Source organism: Argiope bruennichi, chromosome X2 (assembly GCF_947563725.1).
Source record: "Argiope bruennichi chromosome X2, qqArgBrue1.1, whole genome shotgun sequence".
In the NCBI taxonomy this organism is placed as follows: Eukaryota; Metazoa; Arthropoda; class Arachnida; order Araneae; family Araneidae; genus Argiope; species Argiope bruennichi.
In genome coordinates this window covers 101091522-101115150 of record NC_079163.1, presented here as the reverse complement: position 1 = coordinate 101115150, position 23629 = coordinate 101091522, and the positions used below count along the sequence as shown (strand labels likewise).

The following is a 23629-nucleotide window of genomic DNA, read 5'->3' as shown; positions in this document are numbered from 1 at the left end:
GATTTTAAAAATTTGTAATTTTCCAATTTAAAGAAATCCTGAAAAAACAAAACAAAAAAAACACCTGTGAAATTCCAGAAAAGATTTTTTTAGACTAGGATACCAGTGCTCTTCATTGTAAATTAACTTTGTTGTAACTTATTAGTTTTAATTCAGTATAATTAACACAACCATATGTATGGCAAATTTGAAGATTCAATATCAAAGAATGTTTGGGATAAATAAAGTATTATTTTTAATACTACTATTTATCCTTCACATGTTTAAATCAGATTTTCTCAGGTTCTTGTACACATACCACTAATGGTATATTACATTATTATGATAATGCAATTTTTACATAAAAACATTTCAATGATTATTCAAACAGCCCACATTGGGTCTGTATAATTTGGTGTGATATAAAATATAATTGGTACATAAGTTTTTGATTTTTTATAACAAATTTTAAAAGTTTCAAAATGCCTTATTAAATAATTATTTCTACTGCCAACCTTATTATTTTTTTTTTAGGTTCTATACAAATTTTTATTTTTGTGAATAACAATTTAATACAATACGAAAGAAACAATGAAAATAGTGCAAAAGAAATAGGGCTTCAAAACGTTTTTGTTCATTATACTAAAAACGTTGAAAGTATTTATTGTATAAAATTTAACAATTTATACCCAAAACTATATCCAATATCAAAATGTTTAGCAAAATGAAAAATGCAAAAAAAAAAAAAAAAAAAAAAAAAAAATTAATAAAACTTTGTTTATATGCATTTTTAAGTGCTATAATTCTGACCAACTATTAAAAATATTTGGAAAAATTTATTAAAATTAGAGGAAACCTGTACGGAAATAAAGCGGATAAATCGTTTTTTGAATTTTAAAGCGGTATGAAAATGGTTTTATCTAATAATATTCTCTGAAGTTATTGAGAATTTTTTGACATTTTAATTAATATTTGTTTAAAAATATCATCAAAATATAAACACCTTTCCTTGTGAGTATTTATTGCCCAAGAAACAACTACATGCCACATTTTGTAGCTCTAGCTGCACAGATATGCTCTATAGAGCGTTTGAAAGATTTTTGCCTCATACATGTCGCATCACGCATATTGTTATTATCAGATAGTGTGTCAGTTTATAAACATTATCATATTAAAATGAAGGGGAGGGGAGTGGCTATTCTCATAATCTTACATCTTACTTAATGTATATATATGACTCCACCCTTTTTTTAAAAGATGCCGTTTGTAATACTACTTTCCTAAAAATAAACCAAAAGAGTTGTATTTGAAAAGTTTGACAGCAGCCTTTAAAAATGAGTGTATGACCTCTGGTTAATATATAAAAATCTTCTTTAACGTAGAAAAACATGTCGAAGTTTATGTCAGACAAATAGCATTTTCCGGAAGTCATGTTATATTATTCCATTGCAAAGAAAACTTCAGCAGAAACATATCAGTTGCTGCTGGATATTTATGATAAACATGTCCCTTCGAATACAATTTGTAAAGAATGATTTCGGCAGTTTAAAAATTATGATTTTAATGTACATGACAAAGAGCTTGGTAAAGCACCAAAAAAGTCCGAGAAATATATTTAGAAGCAATATTGATGTAATAATCAATGGCGAACGGTACGGAGCAACATTGATCAATCCGGCCAGAATATGTCGAAAGACATGACAAAGTTGTATTCCATCTCGATGGCGTGTTGTTAACCCACATGTTGCCAAACCAGTCAGAGGAACTTTAGAATTACTTCTCTGGGATGCATTGGCTCACCAACCATATCCTCCAGATGTTTCTCCTTCAGACTATTCTTTGTTTCTCTCCATGTAGAGAGACTTTACTAGAGAGAGATTCAGTTCCCAAGCATATATCAAAAATTAGCTTAATAACTGTGTTGAATCTTCATAGGTTGAAACATTCATAGGTTTCCATTTTTACCATTTGATTGGCGCAGTTTAGCCAAACATGGCTCTTGCACCATTAAATCTCAACCAAGCAACCTGAATCTAAACAATAGGATGTTTTCCTTTGCGGAATTCATTTGTTGTCCGAGAGGTAGACAGATGTTGCAGTTTCTGAAAGAAAATACTTTGAATAAATCAATCTTTAATTTTTATAACAAACAAGCATATTTTTTTAACCTAAAAAAGGACGAGTCATATTTATACATCTAATATTAATCTTTAACATGTTTTTACTGTTTTGTGTTGTATGGTTAATTTTTCCTGAAGTAATTTAAGTGATGCCAAGCAAGGTAAGAGGCAAAATATTTTTTTATAAATTCGCTAAGCTTTGTTGAAATTTAAATCAATATCCGCTAATTGCTTGCAGTCTTAAGTAGCCAGTGTGAGGAGAGGATGTGTCATTTTTAAGACATGGACTTGTTATAAATCGTAAGTATTTAGACTTTAATCTTTCAAAATAAAATAAAATAGTTTTTGAAATGTCAGATTTCGCCGTTTTCGGCTGAAATGTCTCTGAACAAAGTTGCATGTATATGAAATTATATGAAATAAAAATTTTTGAATGCAACTTTAATTCTCGTTTGATTAATTAATTGTCAGAATTTCATTGATATGCATCACTCCATTTTGATATATTCTGAGTCGTAGGTGGTGATTTAAAAGCTTTTTCAAACGAGATGAAAGTATTTTGTTCTCAGAATAACAAATCACATGACATCACATGACATCAAACTGACATTTCTTTTGGCTTTCTGTATTCACAACCAGATACTTCTACAGACTGCAATAATTAAATAATTTTCCAAAGAAACTTAAAGATTGTAATATTTTTTCTGTGGCCATTTTGCGGTTGGTGATTTAAAATCCTAGGTAAGATTTAAATTTCCTAAATGGTTTCACTTTGGTCCGCAGCTGGGATCTGTAAAATAATAAGAATTCGTATTTTTGTAGGTATTGGTAATTTAATACTTAAAAATATTATAAAAATAAGTATAATTATTTTTTTAAAAAAATCATGAGGATGAAGTATTTTTTAAGCTTGTCCACTGACACAAAAACTCTTTTAATCGCCATAATAAAGTAGCTGTATCTAAAATCAGAAGTCCATTTCGTTTAATTAAAACATGAAAATATGCACAAACATGTAGCCAAGACTGACAACATTATTCAATATCACAGCGGTTAAATTGACTTGTAGCCTCTTATAATAGTAACTGTATGACTGTTCAGGTAGCGCACTAACTTAGCGTGCTATAAACAGCGAAACAAATATTCATTTAACAGCGGGGAAAACTACAGGCTTTATTTTTTAATTAAATCAGAAGCAATACCGGTTAGAACAGAAGAATTTCGGTTATTTGATGTTGGATAGCTATTCTTTGCATATTTGAAAATCCGGGAGTTTAACTCGCAGATCATACAAGATTTCTTTTGAATTAAGGTGAAATAACTGTGCACAAGAAAAGAACAAAAAATGTTTTGATCTATAAATAATTTTATTATAAATAGCTTTAAAAAATACTGATTTTCAATTTTTAGCAAAAAATATCTTCACATTAATAACCGGACATATTAGACGATATTTTGACCTATTTTTGTATAATTTATCATTCATTTATAGTAATAATTTAGTTTATAAAATGATAGTTTACAAATGTTTTCGCATAGTGTTATGTGGATGTAATTTCTTTATCTTTGATATTTTCTTGAAAATTAAAACTTTATTAATTTCCCTATTTTGCGCCACATAGTTCCTTGAAGTTGCCTTTAGACATGGTATAAATACACAGCAGCATTTTTACTGCGTTAATTTGTTGAGTAGGTCATCCAAAACATGCGTAATATCACACACGGGATCCGGACTGGAGCGGAAATTGAAACAAGGGTTTTTCACGGTTAAATAAAGGGTAATTTTTCTGAGAGAAAAAGTTAAAAATCAGAAAGTTAAAGGAATTTTTCACAAAAAAATTATTAAAATTGAAAAAGTTATTTTATTTCTTTTTAATATTGAGCAAAGTTGTTCCAATTCTGCTAAACTGTGTGCGATGCAGTGGAAAAATATATAAGCTCTCAAACAGATATTTGCATTGTTTTTTTATATTAAGCTTTGTTGGAAAAAAAATGCTGTCGAAAAGTGCCTATAATTCGTTGCTCTTCTATTCAAATTCCAGGAGCGAAAAATAAACTGTTATTCTAAAAGGTTTCTACAATTTCAAATAATTTCCATATGGTTTTTATTCAAAAAAAAAATCGTAAGCATTAAATTTCAAGTTAAAATTTTAGTTTCTATAGAGTGCTTCATTGTAATGCTGTATAATTAATTGAATTAAATTTGTTTTATTTTTTACTAGAATTTGTTTCATAATAATATATATCTTTTAAACTTTTTGCCACTCATTGACATTAAAAATTAACCCTCAATCGTTTCATTAATTTTGCCGACGACATTACCACTACCGCTTTATTATCACAGCGTTACATTTAAATAAGAATTTGTTTCTATGTAAAAGATTTTTACATAAAATTTAGCTTCTATGTAAAAGATATTTCGAGACGGTAGAATTAAATAGAGATCGGAAGTAATCCTCTGTTTTAATGAAAAGAAAAAATGAAAAATGATGAAGAAATTATATTAAAGAAGGCAATTCACTTTAAAAAAAATACGTCTTTTGTGGAAGAGTGCTTCTTTGCATTAATGGGGAATTTGTATCAACCTGACAAACGCAGAAAAAAATAATAAATATATTTGCTTCCATTTGTTACTGTTTTTCAGTTAGTTAATTTGATTCTGCGGATAAATCACCTTCTCCAAAATGTTTCATCCAATTAAATGCGTCGCAACGAAAGATATATACTTTCAAATTTCGGATGCAAATTTCTGGTCGCCTTTTCAGAAATTTAACAAAAAAAAAGAAAAAAAAAACTTTTACTTTTTCTGTAGAAAATCGTTTGTTTACAACAAAATCCTTTCTATGAAATAGAATTCAATATATTTTATTGCAAAATCTACTCCTTTAATGCTGCGATGGAAAATATAATTAAATGCCAGAGACGTTTTACGTTTATAAAAAATAAGTTAAATTGTAAAAATATTCTGCAATATCTTTCTGCTTTGTTTTTTTTATCAAGCAGATAGATATGTTTTGTAGTCTTTTTGATAGATTTTAAAACTATTCCTTGTGGAAAATCTGCATAAAAATGGAAGAGATCTGTTATTTGATAAGATGTCGTCCTATATGAAAAAATGTATGCATTTTTTTTCCATATTTCGTGTTACTTAAGAGCCAAAGAAAAACCATGTTTTCTAAAACATTCTTTTTATATGTAAATTCATGCAGGTTTTGTATGTCTGTTATGCTTCTTGAATATTTTTCTCTGAAATGGATAAATGACAAATGAATCTTTCTGGATATGAGATTTCTCCACACCATCTGATATTCAGCAATGAATTCTTTTCCCCTTTCTGTATTTTGAACTTATCCATGTTTTCCCCAATTTTTCCGTAACCCCTTGACCTATAAATTTATTTATCCTCTTTTTCAGGTGATACATTGTGTTTCGGGCATTTGTATTTCAACCCGTATAAGAACGTTAAAAATGTTTAAAATTCTTATGTTTAAGTCAATTTTTTCTCTTTTAGATTAATTACGGCTTTGACTTTTTAAAGATTTAAATATCAACAATTATATTCACCAGTAAGATCACCTTTCATTTCGATTTCTTTTTATCGTGTTCTATTTTTCTGGTTTCTCTCCTTAACTCATTGACCTATGAATCAATTACTTATTTTTTCAAGAAGAATTTTATTTTCTCATATAAGAAATATACAAAGGGAAGAAGAATTGTAATCATTAAAAAAAACTTTTGATTGTTTTATGAATTATATATGTTTATCTATGAGACCTTAAATTTAAAAGTTCAACAAGTTAGATATGGAAATTTTATAAACATTTATATCAAAATTGCAGATTTTATCTAATTTTTTTTACGAAATTCTCAACAGGTGCACTGCCTATTTACTCTTCCTCGTGAAATGAAAAGATTGACTCGAAAACTGAAAGATCTAAATAAATGAAATTCAGCATTTAGTTTTATCATAAAAATTGAATGCCAGCGTCAAATCGGGACAAATTCTCCCAAAGATCTGACTGTCTGACGTTTTGCCTTTTCATATGTGCGTGAGTGCGATTACTCAAACAAGAAACATGCTACATAAATGAAATTTCGTATATGGCATTGACACCAAAACTATAAATGCATACTAAATCGGTAAAAAAGGAAAAAGTACAAAACGCATTCTTAATTGTTTACACTATATTTCGAAGTACGGTATTTTGTAAGTATCCGAGATAGTATTAGGAAGAACACGTGCTTTTTTTGGACACATTCTGTTGAAGTTAATTGTTTTAGGTTTAAAAATTAATGATTTGACATAAACTTGAAAAATTGGATTCCTAAAATCATACCAAGTGCAAATGAAATTTGATATTATAAAGTATAATGATATCAATACTGATTTTGCGTTTTAATTTTCAATCAATTACATGCTTGGAAACTCTGAGAATAATAAATATTTATTTAGTACCTAATTGATATAAATACTGATTATTTAAAATCTGAAGTCCATTAATATCGATAGAAATTTAGAGTTTATAACTACACTCAACTATATGTGTATCCATTCAGAAAAAAAAATATTTGTTGTATTAGATACCCTGAGTTATAAGACATTTACTTCAGTTATTATGACTCTAATTGCAACAATAGGAATAGCTATGCAAATTATTTTTAAAATATGCAAAACATATTTAATTGTATATTTCTTTTGTTGGCACGACACCACTTTTCAATCGTACCTCCAAACAGAACTATTCAGATTATCTGATGATGTTAGTACAAAGAAACATGAGTTTCTTTTCTTGCATTTGGGAAATGATATTTATTAGTGTCTTCTTCATAGGAATGATTTAATAGATTAGTCACATAAATAATTTCGATGGTAAATCTTTTAAAAAGAACGCTTGAGAAAGTCTGTAGCGGGACATACCAAAGGAAGAGTAATTATACTAACTGCCGTTGAAATGTAATAGGGAAATTTTGTTAATTACCGTTTTCTGTGTACGAAATACCTCTTTACTTAGAAGATTAGGGTATCAAATTAAATTAGCTAATTCGATGGAGTATGAAGTTCAGATGCAGCGAATCTGTCTGAGTTCCTTTTAAGATTCTTTGAAAGGTAGTTTATTTTAATTTTCCTCAAAATATTGCCTAGGTTCCTCTTATTCTATTTTCTTCGTTTTAATTCTTTCGATTGTTTCGATTTCTAAAGGTTTAGTAGTACAAAAACATTTGATTTGATTTAAACGCTTATTCCCTATTCTTAGATAATATAGTTGACTTCATTTCTGTCTCTATTTGTTTCTTATGATTCATTATTGATGTTACTCGAGGAAGTTTAAGATAAATATATCATTATATTTATCTTATATCATTCTTTTAAAATGTAGAGGATTGAAAGGTTTGTGATTTCAAAAAATTGATTTCTCATTAAATAGGGACGTTCCACTCATTACAGAAATGTATAATGTGTATAGATTTGAAAAGTTGAAAGTTCCTAAATTAACTTTTAAAAGGGTATTCTATGAAGGTAAATTTGTAAAGGTAATTGAAGAAACACTTTATATCTTTGAAATTTGAAACTCATATACGACCTACCATATACGGATTTCGGGTTCATTATTAGAAAATTTGCCATTTGCTAACTAAAATTGAACCAGCTCCAGTCTACTCATAATATTATAATGAATTTTGGAGAAAAAATGAAGCATTAAACCTTTTTCGTTAATGTTTAGCAAGCTAAATATAATCCGAAATATGTTTGTTGTAAAAGGTTCATCTATGGAACATTTTGTCAAATATTGCACTGATTTTTTTAAACAGCATTTTTATTCTTGAAAAATGATAAAATAACGTATTTTATCAAATGAAAATTTAAGAGTACTTTAGATAATATCGTTCGCTTCTGTAACTAGTTTTAAAATGTTTAAAAATTAGTTATAGGAATTGAGATTAACAAAATTTCAAATCCAGAATTCTGATTCTGATAGACTATCAATTCAATGATGTTCTATCAAGATTTAACTATCTATTTAAAACTGAATCAGGTTGTCATAATTTTTCTGACTCAAGTATATAAATTTCTGAAGCGTGCCAACAACTTTTAAAGAATTCTTTCCCTAGTAACTGAAAACACAAGAAATCAGAGTACAGGATTTTTATTTTGAAAAACTGCATTTAAATTTATCTTAGTTGGACTTGAAAGTAAGTGAAGTGTGTATTAAAATCGTATATATCTGTGTACAGGAAAGAAAAGGAGATATTACTAATTTATATTTTATTATTACACGTTTTTGTGAAACTTGATTTTTTATATTTGTAAAAAAGAAATATTATAATCAATTTTTTTACACTTACTTCCTGATACACTAAAATTTTCAAATTTCCTACACTTGCGTGTTCTCAGTGACAATACTCTGTTTTAATATTTTAAAACTCAATCATCGGTTAATCAATTAATTTAAACAAATTTTATTCCAGTGAATAGAGTCAGCTAGTAGAGAATTTGGAAAAAAAAATGATTAAAAGATTCCATAATATTTCTAATAATAATATTATCAAATATATTAAATTGTAAAGATAGAAAATAAATCCCATTTTAAATAAATAAAAGCGGAAGCAGAATAAATAATTCCGCTTTGCAGTACACTAATAAAATTCGCTTTTATTGTAAATGAGCTTCATGAAAATTCACTAGTAAAAAATTACTTAGTTCGCAAGTTGATGACAAATTTATGCTTCAATTTAATATTTCAGATATCAATTTATTGCAAAACTAAGTTGCAAAAGTTACTTTATAATATTTGATACTCATTTTTTATAGTGAGTGTTTCATTAAAGCATTCGAGGCTATGACCTAAGCATATTGTCTACCAGAATTCTTTATTTCATTTTTATGTATGTCACTTACCCCAATCTCAAAAACCTAATTTTGTCTCATATATTCTCTTGTGGCATTGAACTATTTTCTGAGAGATTACCGCCGCAGTATTTGTAATTTCGGTCTCAGTCTTCTGCGGTGAATTGCCTTGAAAAGAAAAAACTTTGGAGAATATTGAACATTAGCTATTAAGGAAAAAGGGATTGTATCTCTTGAGACCCAAAAATGGTCTATATGAAAATTAACCCTGGTTGCTTTCAAAATAAAAGGTCCATATTTGGTATATTTTGCGTAAGAAAAATTCTATTCTCAAAATAATGCGACAGGCTTTTGCCCGAAATTTAGATATTCTTTAGAATTAATTATACAATGTGTGTACACGAATCGTAGCCCGATAACTTATTTCTGAACTTTTAGAAATAGGTATATATTTCGTAGGTTATATAGGTATATATTTTCAAAGGTTAATGACGTAAATAATTTTATTTCATTTTGTTCAGGTCAATAATTTATTGTTGAAAAAGTTTAGTTTATTCTAATTTCTAAATTATTTTTATAGTTTCTCGGTCTTATCAGCCATATATAGCAAGAACATTTAAAGTATAACGTTGGATGTATAGCTACAAAATTTGAAATGTATTTCATCTTGAATGAGTTGTGGATGTTCTTTTTAAATTTTAATTAAAAATGCCAATATTTCAATTTTAATTGATAAACTCGACAACTCAACTCGATAACTCAACAACTCAATAACTTCGAGGTACATTATCGCTCAAAACCAATTTTATATCCTTTTTAAAATTCACATTTTTTTTATCTTTTTACTTCCGTTAACGTTTTTCTAATTTTTTTTAAATAAAATTTATTTTACTAATGCACTTTTTGTTGTTTAAATCACTGCGTTTATATTCACATCCGTTGCCACAATATTCAATGCCTTTTTTTCAATGTACGCTGACTTTGTCATTATTAAGATTAAATATCATATTCTCGACACATTAAAATTTCAAACAACATAAAAAACGTTCTTCGCTTCTGCGAATTAAACTGGCTAAGTAACGTAGCTTTGAATATCACTATTTTTGACCTTTGCAGTGTCTGCCGCTTGGAAGATCCACCAAACAACTGGCAACACTTGCTGCAGGTGATGGTTGATTGAATTAAATTAATGAAATTCACAACTTTTTAATTTGGTCAGGTTTAGTCTCCGAAGAGTGGAACATCTTTTAATTTAAAATATTTGGCAAGAATTTTTTACTAAATATGGCAGATAAGACAGGAAAATGTAGACTATAAATTTTTTTTTCATCGGTCTATTTTTCATCAGTCTATTATTTAAACACCGCAAAATATAATTCTTTATACCATTTAAAGTATTTTTTTTTCAATTAAAAGTAAGCGTCAGTTTTTAACAATTTAGAAAGTAGTTATTAACAAGCACTAGAATAGACGCCCTTATATTACTAATCATATTTTATTTTAGATAATTTCTCATGTTTTATGAAACTGGACTGCTCGTGGGCATCCCATGTTTCGCTCACATTTGTTTTCTCGTGGTTCGAAAATTAAAGGGGAAAAAATACAAAAATGAAATATTAATTAATGCTAAATAAAAATCAAATTCTATTTGAATTTTTTTTAATTCTACATTTGTTTACAAAATATGAATGCGGAAGTTTATCTGGTATAGTATATCTATATGTTTTAAAAGCTAATACTTTTCCGTCAGAGCATGAAAGAGTGCTTTAACTTAAATAAATGCGTTTGAAACTATTATATCAGGGCTTTGTAAGATATGACTCATAAGCACAAAAGAGGTAAAAAAAAATATTCACAGTAAAAGATTTTGTTAAGATCTTCAATACTGGAAATCAAAAATAGCAATAAATCTCTATTCTTTCCAAGTAGTATTTTACTAAAAATAAGCGTTTTTAACTCAATTTCTTCTTAATAATCTTTAATTAATGTTTCAGTACACTGTCTTATTTTTGAGATTGTAAAAAAAATTCTTAAATGGGGTCAATGATTAAAATGATTTAAAAACCCTGCATTAGAAACATGAAATGAAAGAAACGAGATTTTTCTACATTGGAAATATCAATTATTTAAAAACCTATTTTTAAAAGGAATGTATAGATATTTTGACGAAGTCGAAATTTAGGAAAAGGGTTCTTGAAATTAACAATAATGGTGTCTCACTTTAGAACAAAATTTTCTGTGTGGCATTTAATAATTTGCATTTCTATGTATCGTTATTTTTTTTTTGTTTGAAATTCGAATAAAAATATTTCTCAGGGAGAAATAAAATGAATCCAGAGAGTCACGCTTTGCTAATTAACTTGCGATACTGTTTGTCAAATCAGAGCAAAACTGGTCTCAAAGAGTGCAAAACTAAAAATCCTTATTAGTTAAAATATTCACAATCTCTTGTGCAGCTTTGAGTAATTTATAGGTCTGTAGGTGGCATTTTGCTCTCCTAAAAAGAAATGTTTGCTATAAATATCTCTAAAGTCTATGAAGTGGGTGTAAAGAACAAAATAAAAAAAACTCTGTCGCTCTCTCTGTTTTAAGAGTTTTACATTATTAATGCGTTGATTCCGAGCTCTGCGTAAGATTTTTCTCTCAATTTGTAGAGACGTCGCAACGGAGTAGAGATCGATTTTTTCTTTCCGCGATGTGGTTGCTATTTTTAGATCTCATCTTGCCCTTTTTTTTTTAGCCGGCGGGTATTCATATTTATGCTGTTTCTCTCATTTCCATATTCCCATGTCAAAAAAAAAAAAAAATATATATCTACAGTTCCTGAAAATGAAGATTTTATTTATTAATTAAATGTATTCGGAATACGCTGTCATGAGTATTAAATAGTTCAATTTTATTCTGAATACAAGGCTATGATTTTTTTTTCTAGAATTATTGTCTGGGTCTAAAGGGGTTGCGGTGTTTTCTTTTGGCGCATCCCTATTGCTTGAGGAAAAACAATTAACATTTTTTTTGTCATATATAAAACGCTGTGGTAATCATTTTGTTTTCTAGTATATTGATTAGAGCGCATTTAAATGCTTGTAAAAAAAATTCTCATTTTGTCAATCTTTTTCGACCTATGTGATTTTTTAAAAAAAATAACACGTTCCTTTCTTTCATAATTTTTTTTATCGTATTTAATAGCATTTGTTACTGTTTTTTTTCGGGTTTTAATGATTGGTGATAAATATATATAAAAAAACACCTTGATTTTGTCAAAACCTCGCTAATATTTGTTTTTGTTGTTTTCTTTCAAAAGATGCTATCATCACATTGAATAAATTTCTTTCGTAGCATAAAAGTTTATAAAAATATTTTTTCGTAATTTTAACATATTCCTGTTGTTTGTGGAGAAGATTTAAATTTTCTTCTCTTTTTTGACTGTTTTTTGCTAATGTAATTAAATGCTAGCAAAACGATTTTTTTTATTACTTTTTAAGTCACATGCTTTACAAATTTTTTTTCTCTGAAAATATACAATCATCTCACTATCATATAAAATTGTTCTTGTTGATAAGTTTTATAAGTTTTGGTAGGTAAATTTTATCTGTAACGAGCTCATTTTTTTCTTGTTTTGATTAATTAGTAATGTCATTAAATGCAGATAAAAATAAATATAATAAAAATAATTTTTAACAATACATTTTTATAATGTGCTTAAAAGTAGATTCTTTTACTTTAATTATTTTCCATTCTTTAATCTTCAATTTATAATTCATCATTTTACATGATGTAAAATATTATGGGGATTTTTTTTGAAGTTCTCTACTAGATTGTGTCACTAACATGGAATCAAAATTTAATTGCGTCAATCTGTTAATGGAGAGTTTAATTCTGAAAAGATCAAATTCATTTATAGAAATCGAAAATGCATTTCACAAAATTTCAAAACTCTAGCAAATTAGGAAATGAATAAAAAATCGATTATAAAATTACATCTTCACAAGCGTGAAAAAAAGTGTATAAAGTGTAAAAAGTGTATAAAATGCTAACTAAAACTGTATAAATGCCTTAATTTATTCAAAATAAAAAAAAACAATTTTATTTAAAGAAAATGAATTACAAATTCTTTTTTATTATATCACTCACAATCATGAACAAGTACTAAAAAACTGCTATTTAAAAAAATGAAAAACTTGCTCAGAGATAGAGGCAAATGGTTTCTTTCAATGCAGTGACGAATTCTTCTCAATCACATATTGAAAACTAATGTATACCTGCACTGAATAAATTCTGTCATGCCAGTTCAATTTACTACAGTTAGGTGTTGATGTTACTCGACTGTTACTTTATTCTTTTGAATTGAATGAGAAGTCTTTCATCATTCTTGCCAAAGAGATGTCACGGAAACTACATCTGTGATCTATAAAAATCAAAGTGATACAGTGCTCCCGTTTTGAAAGATAGGTTTTTCTTTTGACACAGGAATAAAAAGAAAGCTCAGTCGTTTGATCTTTCGTATTTTCTTTTGATTGCTGTGACATATCTATGGATCTCTGTGATAGCGTGCCTACAATTCCTTTTTCTTATCCATGCGTGAGTTAGTTTGAAGGCTCCATGGGTCATCAGATTTGCGCACTTACATCTCTATTAATAATGAAAAAAGAATGTGTATCTTTCTGTCTATTGGCTAAGAAATACCAATACTATTTGGAGGGTGAGAATGTGCACCTCGGGGTGAATTTTTAAAAATCAAAATTAATTAGAATTTTAATTAATTAAAAAATTAATTTAACTTTGTAATTTTTCCACAATAACTTCTGAAAATATTATCGCAAAAAAAAATGATTTAAAATTAAAAATTTGTGTTTTTAATGACAATGATTTAACTGCTATGCAATTTTTCCAGAATTTTAATAATTTCTTATAAATATTTTTTGTTCAATTTTCAACAATACTTATTATTGCTGGTGAATCCAAATCTTTTGCATCATCGTTGCTCATTCAACTATTTAATCACGTGGTTGCTGAAAGTTAAGAAAGAAAGGTATTGCTTATTATATGCTCATTTTACAAGATAAAAAGGAAATTAAGTTACGGTATTGAGAAAGACAGCGCATTTAGAAGACAGATGAAATAGACGGAAAGTCTAGTTTTTAAAGGCCTTGTGATGTTGTGGAATTTCACTACATTCGGAAGATTTAAAAACACAATAAAAAGACCGGACGTAAAGTTAATAATAATACTATAGTTTTAATGCCAATCACAATTTTATGAGAAAATATTTTATTGAATGCATCATGCACATCAAGTTATGCTTTAGAGATCTTATTAAAATGAAACACAACCAATATTTCCGGCAAATCAGCTGGTCTCTAAACACGGATAGCTGCAAATAATCCGAGTGATGCTTGTATTGTAAAATGCATGCATAATTTACTTTCATGAGAAGATTTATAAAATTTGCTAATTGTTTGTTTAACTAGTTAAATGTTTCGACCTCTTCGGAAAACGTGTATCTAAATTGTCATAAGCATATATATATTATGTAAATATAATAAATAATTAATTTTAAACATAATAATTAAACAATTATTATATAAATAAAATAATTGTCAGTGAATAAAGTCGTCATAACGCAAAATGGTGCACTTTTTCCATGGCGAGTATACTCTTCGAAAACAGTTAGCTGGTTAATTGGAAAAAGGTGGATATTTTTCCAGAGCATATACAATGAAAACATTTATTTTCGTTAATATCATGCCATAAATAATATATTATTACTTTGTACTATTGTAAAATTTTCAAAGAAGATTTCTCAGCATTACGCTAAGATGTTGTTCTTAGCTCACTTTGCGCCATACTAGAGAACTAGACTATTCAACATCTCATCATTTAATTTGAGAAGACAAGCATTAAAATTTAGCATATAATACAACAATATATTTGATTTTATAAACTATACACTGCATTTCTTTAATCAATACTTAAAGTTATTAAAATATAGTGCATTTAACGAATTTTTTTTTCTTTTTGTACTTCAATCAATTTTAAAGCTTAAAAGCTAGGTTTTAAATAAATTACTTCTCTTCTTGAAAAATTTTAATTATTTGTTCTCTATGATGGAGATACCCGAACCTCAACGTTTGGGGTACGGGAGTCGCAACGGAAATTAAAACGCAGGCTGTGGTGAACCCTTTATACTTCCCCACTCCTCTAGTTACAGGCAGCTGATACGCTCACCCTTCATATCGCGACTTGAGGGAACTAAATTCATCATTATTGTTCTCAGGGAACGGTATTTATAAAAGGAATTCAGTTATTTTTCCTTTCGATCAAACAAAATAGAAAACTACTGTGCAAAACACTAATGATTGTTTCCGTTCTTCTCTTAATTGGAATTAGGATTTTTTTTAATGTTTCATTGATGAGAACTGAATGCATTATAAATTTAGTTTTAAAAAAATCGAAAGCACACTTAAAGTTCTTACTGTCTACTTAAGGTCGTTGTTAACTGCTTATGGACGCAACCCAAGATATTTCTATCAACGCTTGTGTGTATACATATGTCAATAAAAATATGGCCCGAAGCGTTAAAATACTTCTGAATTAAACATGTATTGCCAGATAGACTTTGTATTTAACTTATTTTTGAAATTCTAATCTTTTATTTATAATTTATCATAGTGGACTCTCGGACAAAGAGGTCTCGCTTTGAATGAATTAAGATAATAGCAGACCTTGGAGAATCGGAAAATTTATCTGCACAAGAATCTATAATAAATAAATTTTTATTATAGATCCTCAATAATCTCAATCTCCAATCTCAATTTTTTATAACGATTGTTCATATTTACGAAGTTTGACTTTCACAGTGCTGAACGAGAGGCTGCTATATTATAAATTCTTTTAAATACTGAAATAAATAATACGTCTATATATTATATTTTTTCCCCACATTTTACCAATATTCAAATTTACTTTATGTTGGCGTCATTCTATAGAATTTAAATATGATTAAATCAATAAATTTAAAGGCTAATTAATCAAAAAGATTCAACAGAAGGTTCTATTTTTGTAAAATTGTGTACTCTACAAAAGGCCATTGTTACAAAATCTTCCAAATTAGAAACATGGATACAAACGTTACAATCATAATCGTTATGTTATTCTATTACATTGTTACGAACTGTACGAACATGAAACTGAACTACTGCATTGTTACGAACGTGAAAGATGCGATGTTAACTAAAAGTTTTTAGAAAGCACATTTAGTTTTATCATTTCATATTTAACACTTTATATTCTCTGTAGTTAAAATTTGTATTTATATTTCTTCGGAACGTTTTTAGATATTTCTATAACATAATCAACTAAAAAATGTTGATTATATCTTTCTAGTGCCACCCATATTTATCTAAACGGGTTCAAATATCATTTTGTTTTTAATTGAAGTGAATCTTATTAAATCCTAAAGATGAAGTAAGTGAATCTTATTAAATTAATTCTGAATTTAAAACAAAACAACAATTTAATTCGTAACTAATAAAAATTTTGGTGTAGCATTTTCAGCCGTGTAGTAAAGTGCCTCAAAATAATTTAAAGTTCGAAATAATCTCTGAGGAGCTGAAAAAAAATGTCAAGTTGGCATGATAGAATGAAGGAGTCATGCGGCGTTACAAACGCATCATCTCACGAATGTGTTTTTTAGCAGTCTTTGATGAGTGGCCAACTGGCGGCAAATTCGTTTAGAAGGTCGCAGCTAGAGACAGAAAGTCGCCTGTGGCATTTCTATTGTTAATTATTACACGTAGCTAACGACTTAGCTGAATTGCTGTTTGTTTACAGAATCCATTTATCGTCTAAACACTTTATGGCAGCTAATAACAAGACTGAAAGTTGAAATAATTTTCGCATAAAAACTACCAACTTGATTTACTGTCATAAAACGGATGAATTTAGAAAGAGTAATAGGTAGAGAGATATGAATCCTACAAAATCTGCAGTTTGGTTTGTTTTCAAAGAGGGAGAAAAACAAGAGATATAAATCGCATAGATTGATGAAAAATACGTAGAATTGATGAAAATGCCTTTGGTAAAAGTTTAACTTTTTTTTTCCTTTGGGAGTTCTTTAATTCAGAATGTTTCGCATTAAATACTTATTATGCCTCGCTTTTTTTCAAAATGGAACGCTAACATTACTAAACTAAATGTATGTCTTTATGATTATATTTTTTAAAATTTTATATTTAATATAAACTTAGATTAAAATATTCAAGTGAGAAAATGAAATATTTTTTATTATTGGTGTTCTATTTTTCTTCTTCTTTCTATTATGAAAGAAGAAAAGAATATTCTATTATTTTATTCTTTCAATTATGAATGGTATTGTTTTGAAGAGTTAATTTTATCTTATACTTCGTAATTTTTTTTAATTTACAGGGGTACTTGTTTAATTTTTTATAAATGAAAAAAAAATGAATACTGAAAATTATCAAAAAATATTGTGAGCTTCAATTTTTAAGTAATTATTAATCAATTAAATAACTTTTATAATTTAATTAGTATTTCTTAATTAAAAATCTTCCACACTTCGTGTCAGAAACTTTATAAATTATTTATTTATTTTAACATTTTCAAAATTAATTTAAAATGATGCAAAATTAAGTGCTGAAAAATAAATCCTAATTTTTTTTTCAGTAAAATATTGAAAATTACATTTTTTTTAACGATGTACCTTTGAGATGTTTGCTCCCAAGAATAAGTAACTAGATTTTTTTATTAGTCGAATAGGAGCATTGATTTACGAAAAAACTTTTTCATTTCGTTCCTGCACTGCTCCTACTGGATCCGGAATAAATTTTTTCTGAAAAATTTGTGTGTTAAAAAATTAGTGAAAAGATTTCTAAAAAATTGTTTGATTGTTTTTTGAGAGAAATCCGATACTCTGTAGAAATTCTATTGTATTTAATGGATTCTAACAATTGTATTTACTAGTTTTCGCCCCATTTCGTTATTATTTTTCTAGTCTTAGGACGCCTGTATACAATAATATTGGTGACTCCGAATTCCCAACCTTCGGGTAACATTTTAATTCAAAATTGCGTGTCGCATATTTTTCCCTGTGAGGACACATGATACTTCCTCGCATCCTTGAGAAACGTTTGAAATTGCTTCCGGTTTCACTGTCGTTGCATGCGAAAAAAGATTAGTCTCAAAACCCTAGAGGTCAAGTCCCCGCACCTCGCTCACATCTTCGACCGATCAGATATTGACCGCAAACAGTGTTGGAACAGCCACATCATTTTTGCTGTTTAAATCTTACTTCGTGTTTCTATTTTGCTGCCAAGAAAAGATGATGGGTACTCTTCACAAACAATACCTCATTAAACACTCAGGGAGTGACAACGTAGCGTTTTATCACGTTGGCTCATCGTCTTTTGCATAATGTGCGCAACTTGATGAATAATATGCCGGCTTAGTGAAATTCGAAGTTATTTAAGAAGAAGCAAGAATGCACAATTAAAGAAGAAATAATTTAAACTTGGCAATTAAGAGGAAGAGATTAAGGATTTTTTTAGCGTTCATAAACTGCCAACCGTAATTTTTTATTTTGTTTTTTCATTTTATGTTCGTTTATCTGTATTAATTTATCCTTTCCCATTCGATTGTCCAAGTTGACAGCAATCGAATTCATAATATGATATTAATTTGTTGGTTTAATTTAACTGTTGAAATGGATCTAGCATCAACCACAGAATATTTTAAGCAAATACTTAAAAAAATATCTTGGGTAACAAATATATTTTAAAGCAATTTTTTCCTGTTACTAAGAGCTAATTTAAATTAAAATAATGAAAATTTTCACAAATTAATATATCAAAGTAACTTTTTGTCGATTTAAATCTTACTCAGTATTTAAAATTTATATTATTGCATTATCAACAAACATTTTAAAATCACACATTTGCTTAAATGATGGTATTACTAAAGCGTAGACAAGTAATAAAATCAAAGTAAAAACTATGATAAAATAATAATTTTTTTCGATTCTCCCACCAAATGTTCTTTATTTATTCTAAGTTCAGTCTTTCAAAATTTCTACTTTACAGTGTAGCTATGTCAGTACGACTAGACTGAACACAGCGATGTTAAATATTGCATTGCCCAGATCTTCTCATATTTATCAAGCATCAAAGTCTAATGAAAATGAAGGCATTTTAGATTTGATCTTCGTTATCTGAAATGCTGATAAGACTTCTTCCAATAGTTTAACATGGCATCTTAATTCGGTTCTAATTTAACAGAATTAATCCAAATAAGCAATTTTTTCTGCATTTTAAAAACATTAATTTTTGAAACAAAGTGTCAATAACTTTTTCGAACTGGACGACGAGATTTTGGTAATAATTCTTCTTCTTATTTTTTTTTTTTTTTTTTTTTTTTTTCAGATCGGGCTCGCCAAAACAACCAGGCCATTTTGGTGCATTGCGTGGCAGGCATCAGCCGCTCCGTTACCATTACGTTGGCTTATCTGATGCAAAAGCTGAGGATGTCCTTGAATGATGCTTTCGATTTCGTTCGTCAGAGGAAGGGTAATATTGCTCCAAATTTCAACTTCATCAGTCAACTGATGATTTTCGAGCGCCAGCTGAACCTCGGCCCATCATACTGCTTGTGCCAAGCTAGTCCGTGTTATTGTGCGTTCCACTTCCTCCCTTTTACTCATTCAACCCCAGATTCTGGGGTCGATGTTAACCTCTGGTCGTAAGTGATTTGAGCTTTCTGGAAGCACAGGAAATTCTTCAAGAATTTCCAAAGAAAAATTACCAAATTGATTCATTCCATCGATTTCAGTTGTGTGAATTAGGTGCCAACTATTTTCAGTGTCATTATTCCAATAAGTGTTGTTGATATTCATTGTTACTTATGGGAAGAAAAAAAACAACATTTTCTTTAAAAAGATTCCTAAAGCTGCTGGTGGGAATTTTAATTATTGTTGTTATTGATTTTATGAAGTAAAATTAATGCATTTTTAATGATTTTTACCCACAGCCTGGATTGTGCCGGCACAATTCAACGGCTTCATGCAGCAAGGAAACTGATTGGAAAAAGTTCTTTGTTTCTTGCATGAGATTCCCATAAGGTCTATATATTTAATCTAGTCTGTGTACATTATCTGTTGATATATAATATCTATATACATATGTATCGTATCATTTGTTAAATGTCATTCAATTGCTTTTTTGGGGGGATTGATCTATTTGTAAAAAAAATTAAGTCACTCATTATATACCTTAGTACAAAACTTTTACTCATTTTACACTCCTGCATGTTTGAATTAATTTTTTTAATGTGCAATAATTTTTTTTTAATTCTTGGCAGCATGAAACGAATGCGATGAATCGGTAGATTTTAAATGGAATGAAATATAGTTAGTTAATTCATTTTAATTTACATCCATATATTATAAAAAAATTAACTCATAACAGTTTAGCATTAAAAATAATTATTATTATTAATCTGTTCCTTCCGGATTTTATTTAGAGTTTGATGAAGTGCAATGTTTATGAAAAAGAATATTATTATATGAAACAAAATATAATATATAAATTGTTGAGGGATAGTGTAAAATTATTTGATTTGGAATTTATTCTTGTAAATATTTCACTTGTTGCGAGGGCGCAATGTCATATCGGCAGCTTATCTTTAAAAGTTATGAATTCAAAATTCATTATTTATTTTGATGTACTGTAAATATGCTAAATCAAGATTTAATTATCATATTTTTTTATAAAATATCTGTATAATGATGGATTTATCTACTTCATCGCCTGAGAGTATAATCAAAAATGCTAAAACTTTTAAATGTTTGCTATTTAAAAAGTTAAATACACATTTTAAAGTCATGTATTCCTGTAAATATTTTATGAATATTCGGATCCATTTTAATCCTGGTTCAATGGTTAATTTCTAAACAATTAGAAATATGTTCATAGTCCTCTGGCTTATTAGCCCTATATAGAAAAATGTTCTTTGGCAAATTATCATTTAAGAAATCCACTCTTCTGCCATTAAAATTGACCGAGTTATGAAGCTTTAAATTTTGGGGGGTAATTCTTTCAGTAGGGCATTTATTGGCTGAAAGAAAGTATAATATAATTCTTTAACTCGTTTAAAGTTCTTTTTCAATCAGAAATACACGCCTATCTCTAACGGTTTAATAATTAGCTGCTGATCCAGAATTCGAATAGACATCTTGCATAAATTCTGCATAAGAAACAGAAGTCAAGATTGTTTGTGATAAAGAATTTAAAGAGAGAGTGAAAGAGAAAATTAAGATAATGAAGTCCAAAATTAATTTAAATAAATAATCATAAGAAATTATTTTCATAAAGGAAAACATGGATAAGACATATAAAGACAATTCTAATAAAACATATTGCAATTATGAGTTGCAATTTTTCTTTATATTTGCGGGATAAATAAATATGATTTTTAAAATAATAGCCTTGATTCTTTTAGAATTAAATTGAATTTCTATCTTTTTTTTTTAATGTTTCAGGCAGTATTAACCAAATTAATTACGATTAGTTTTTTTTTCAGACATTTCAATTCGCTTATAAAACTTATTAAAGCGCTTTCAGTTCTTCGAAATGTTATTAAGCCACTTTATTACTTCTTTTTCATTGCGAAAAGTTTTCATTTGGTTCGATTTATGTGCTCATTATTATTATTATTTCTAAATCATTTTACGTACTTTAAAATATCTGCAAATTATAATTTGTAATGATTGAGAAATGATATGTTTATTTAACACGTCTGCTTTGCTTAATCTTTTAAACATTAGTACAAGAAAAATACTCTAAATATTTAATATTATTAATTTTGGTAATTAATTTAATTAAGTAAATACAGAATATTTCTGTTAATTAAAAAAGTACATTTCAGAGAGAATTATTATTTCAATAACTATTCGTTTTTGAGCAGTTCTTAGGTTTGCCGTAATTTTATAAACTAGTTCTATCATGATAAATTTTTAAAGCGTGTGATATGAAATTATTAAAAAAATTAAGGCATTTTTATGGATCTTATACTTTCATGATTGAAAATTAAGGCTGCAATTATTTCATTACTGTTCATCACATCAAATATTTATGAGGTATTTAATATTATCACCAAGAACAGAAAGTAATGTCTCCTATTGTATTTCAAAATAATAGTGTATTTGCTTTCATTTATATAACAAACTTTCAGTAAAATATAAATTATATTAAATATATTTTTGTTTTGATTTGCTAATGTTGGTGAATATTCATTTTAAAAAAATATTTTTTTTTGAATAAAGCATAATTATTTAAATAAATTTAAAGCTAGTTGTTTTTATAAAAATATTAATTTATTTGAAAAATAATAAATAATTTTGTAAATAGTGATAAAAAATTATAAAAACATTGGATAATCTCTGTAATTATATTTTTTCTTCCAAGATTACCACTAAATTGCTTATTAATTTAATCACCTATTTTTTCTCTTTTCATCACTGTTCATAAATAGATAAAAATTATTTTCATTTTCTTGCTTTTTAATTAGATTATTAAATTTATACGTCTTTACTGTTTAGGAATAACAAAAATGTTTTCATCATTATGAAAACATCAATAATGATGTGTAATTTTTATCAATTTTTTTACATGCATTTGCACAAATTCATACATCACGTTACATCAAAATCATACATCTTAAATAAAATTAATACAATTTAGTAAATTTATCAATATATGATCGATATTTATATACCCAGTAAATATTTATCGCTTTCTTTCCTCGTAACAGTATAATTTTCCTTTAAACAATACATATGCTACATCTAACATTCATATAGAAAAAAATTCAAGCATCATATACCTAAAATATAATTTTGTCACTAATTACGCTGTGATAAAAATATTAATATTTCAATTTTTCTGGTTATTCTATAAAAGCATTGTAATTAGTCTCATTCATAATGCTGCATTTTCTCTCTCCCAAATTTATTATTATAAAAAAAAGAGACAAAAAAACATTAATAATTTTTTAAAAAGTTTTAAGACTCATTAAGAAGCGCTTTTAGGTAGACGCAATATTCTGTTTCCATTGCAGATATTTAAGCAAAATGGACATATTCTTCCGCTCAGAGGATACCAAAAAGATGAAGCCAAAAGCATTTTAAGGGCGCCCTTCTAATGACCGCTCAGAATTACAGATGACGAATTTTGGACGGAATCGAAAATTGTGCAACAAATGTAAATAGAAATTGTCTTCTAACGGGTTGGGTTATCCACCACAAAGATACTTTATAATATTCACGATATTGTTTAGTCAGTATAATAAATCTAAAACGACATTAAAAGCGTTTGAAAGTATTTATGCTTAAAATGTCAGAAATTATCTATTATCTTAATATCACGGATACACATATAAGATTTTTACCATATTGCTTAATGATTGAAATTTTTAACAATTTTTTTTTTTTAATTTCACAACAATACTGTTGAATATCTTGTACTGCCTGGAAAATAAAGAGTTTTTGAACTATGGCAGTTTGTCGGGAGTAACAGAAGTTTCGATGAAGAATATGTGAAATGAGTTAAGTTTTATGAGACATTTATCTTTCATTTTCCTAGTTTGCTACTAATTTTTCTTTATTTATGGAGTC

At 27.7% G+C, this 23629-nt stretch overlaps 1 protein-coding gene across 1 annotated transcript in view; it reads left to right on the top strand.

Annotated features, from left to right (window-relative positions):
• Nucleotides 1–21404, top strand: part of LOC129959931 (dual specificity protein phosphatase Mpk3-like) — a 111575-nt gene extending 90171 nt beyond the window's left edge. The window contains exon 3 of the mRNA XM_056072837.1: nucleotides 19383–21404. Within this exon, the coding sequence (XP_055928812.1) occupies nucleotides 19383–19702 (320 nt within the window). The 3' untranslated portion in view covers nucleotides 19703–21404. The remainder of the gene's footprint in view (nucleotides 1–19382) is intronic.
• The last annotated feature ends 2225 nt before the right edge of the window (nucleotides 21405–23629 follow it).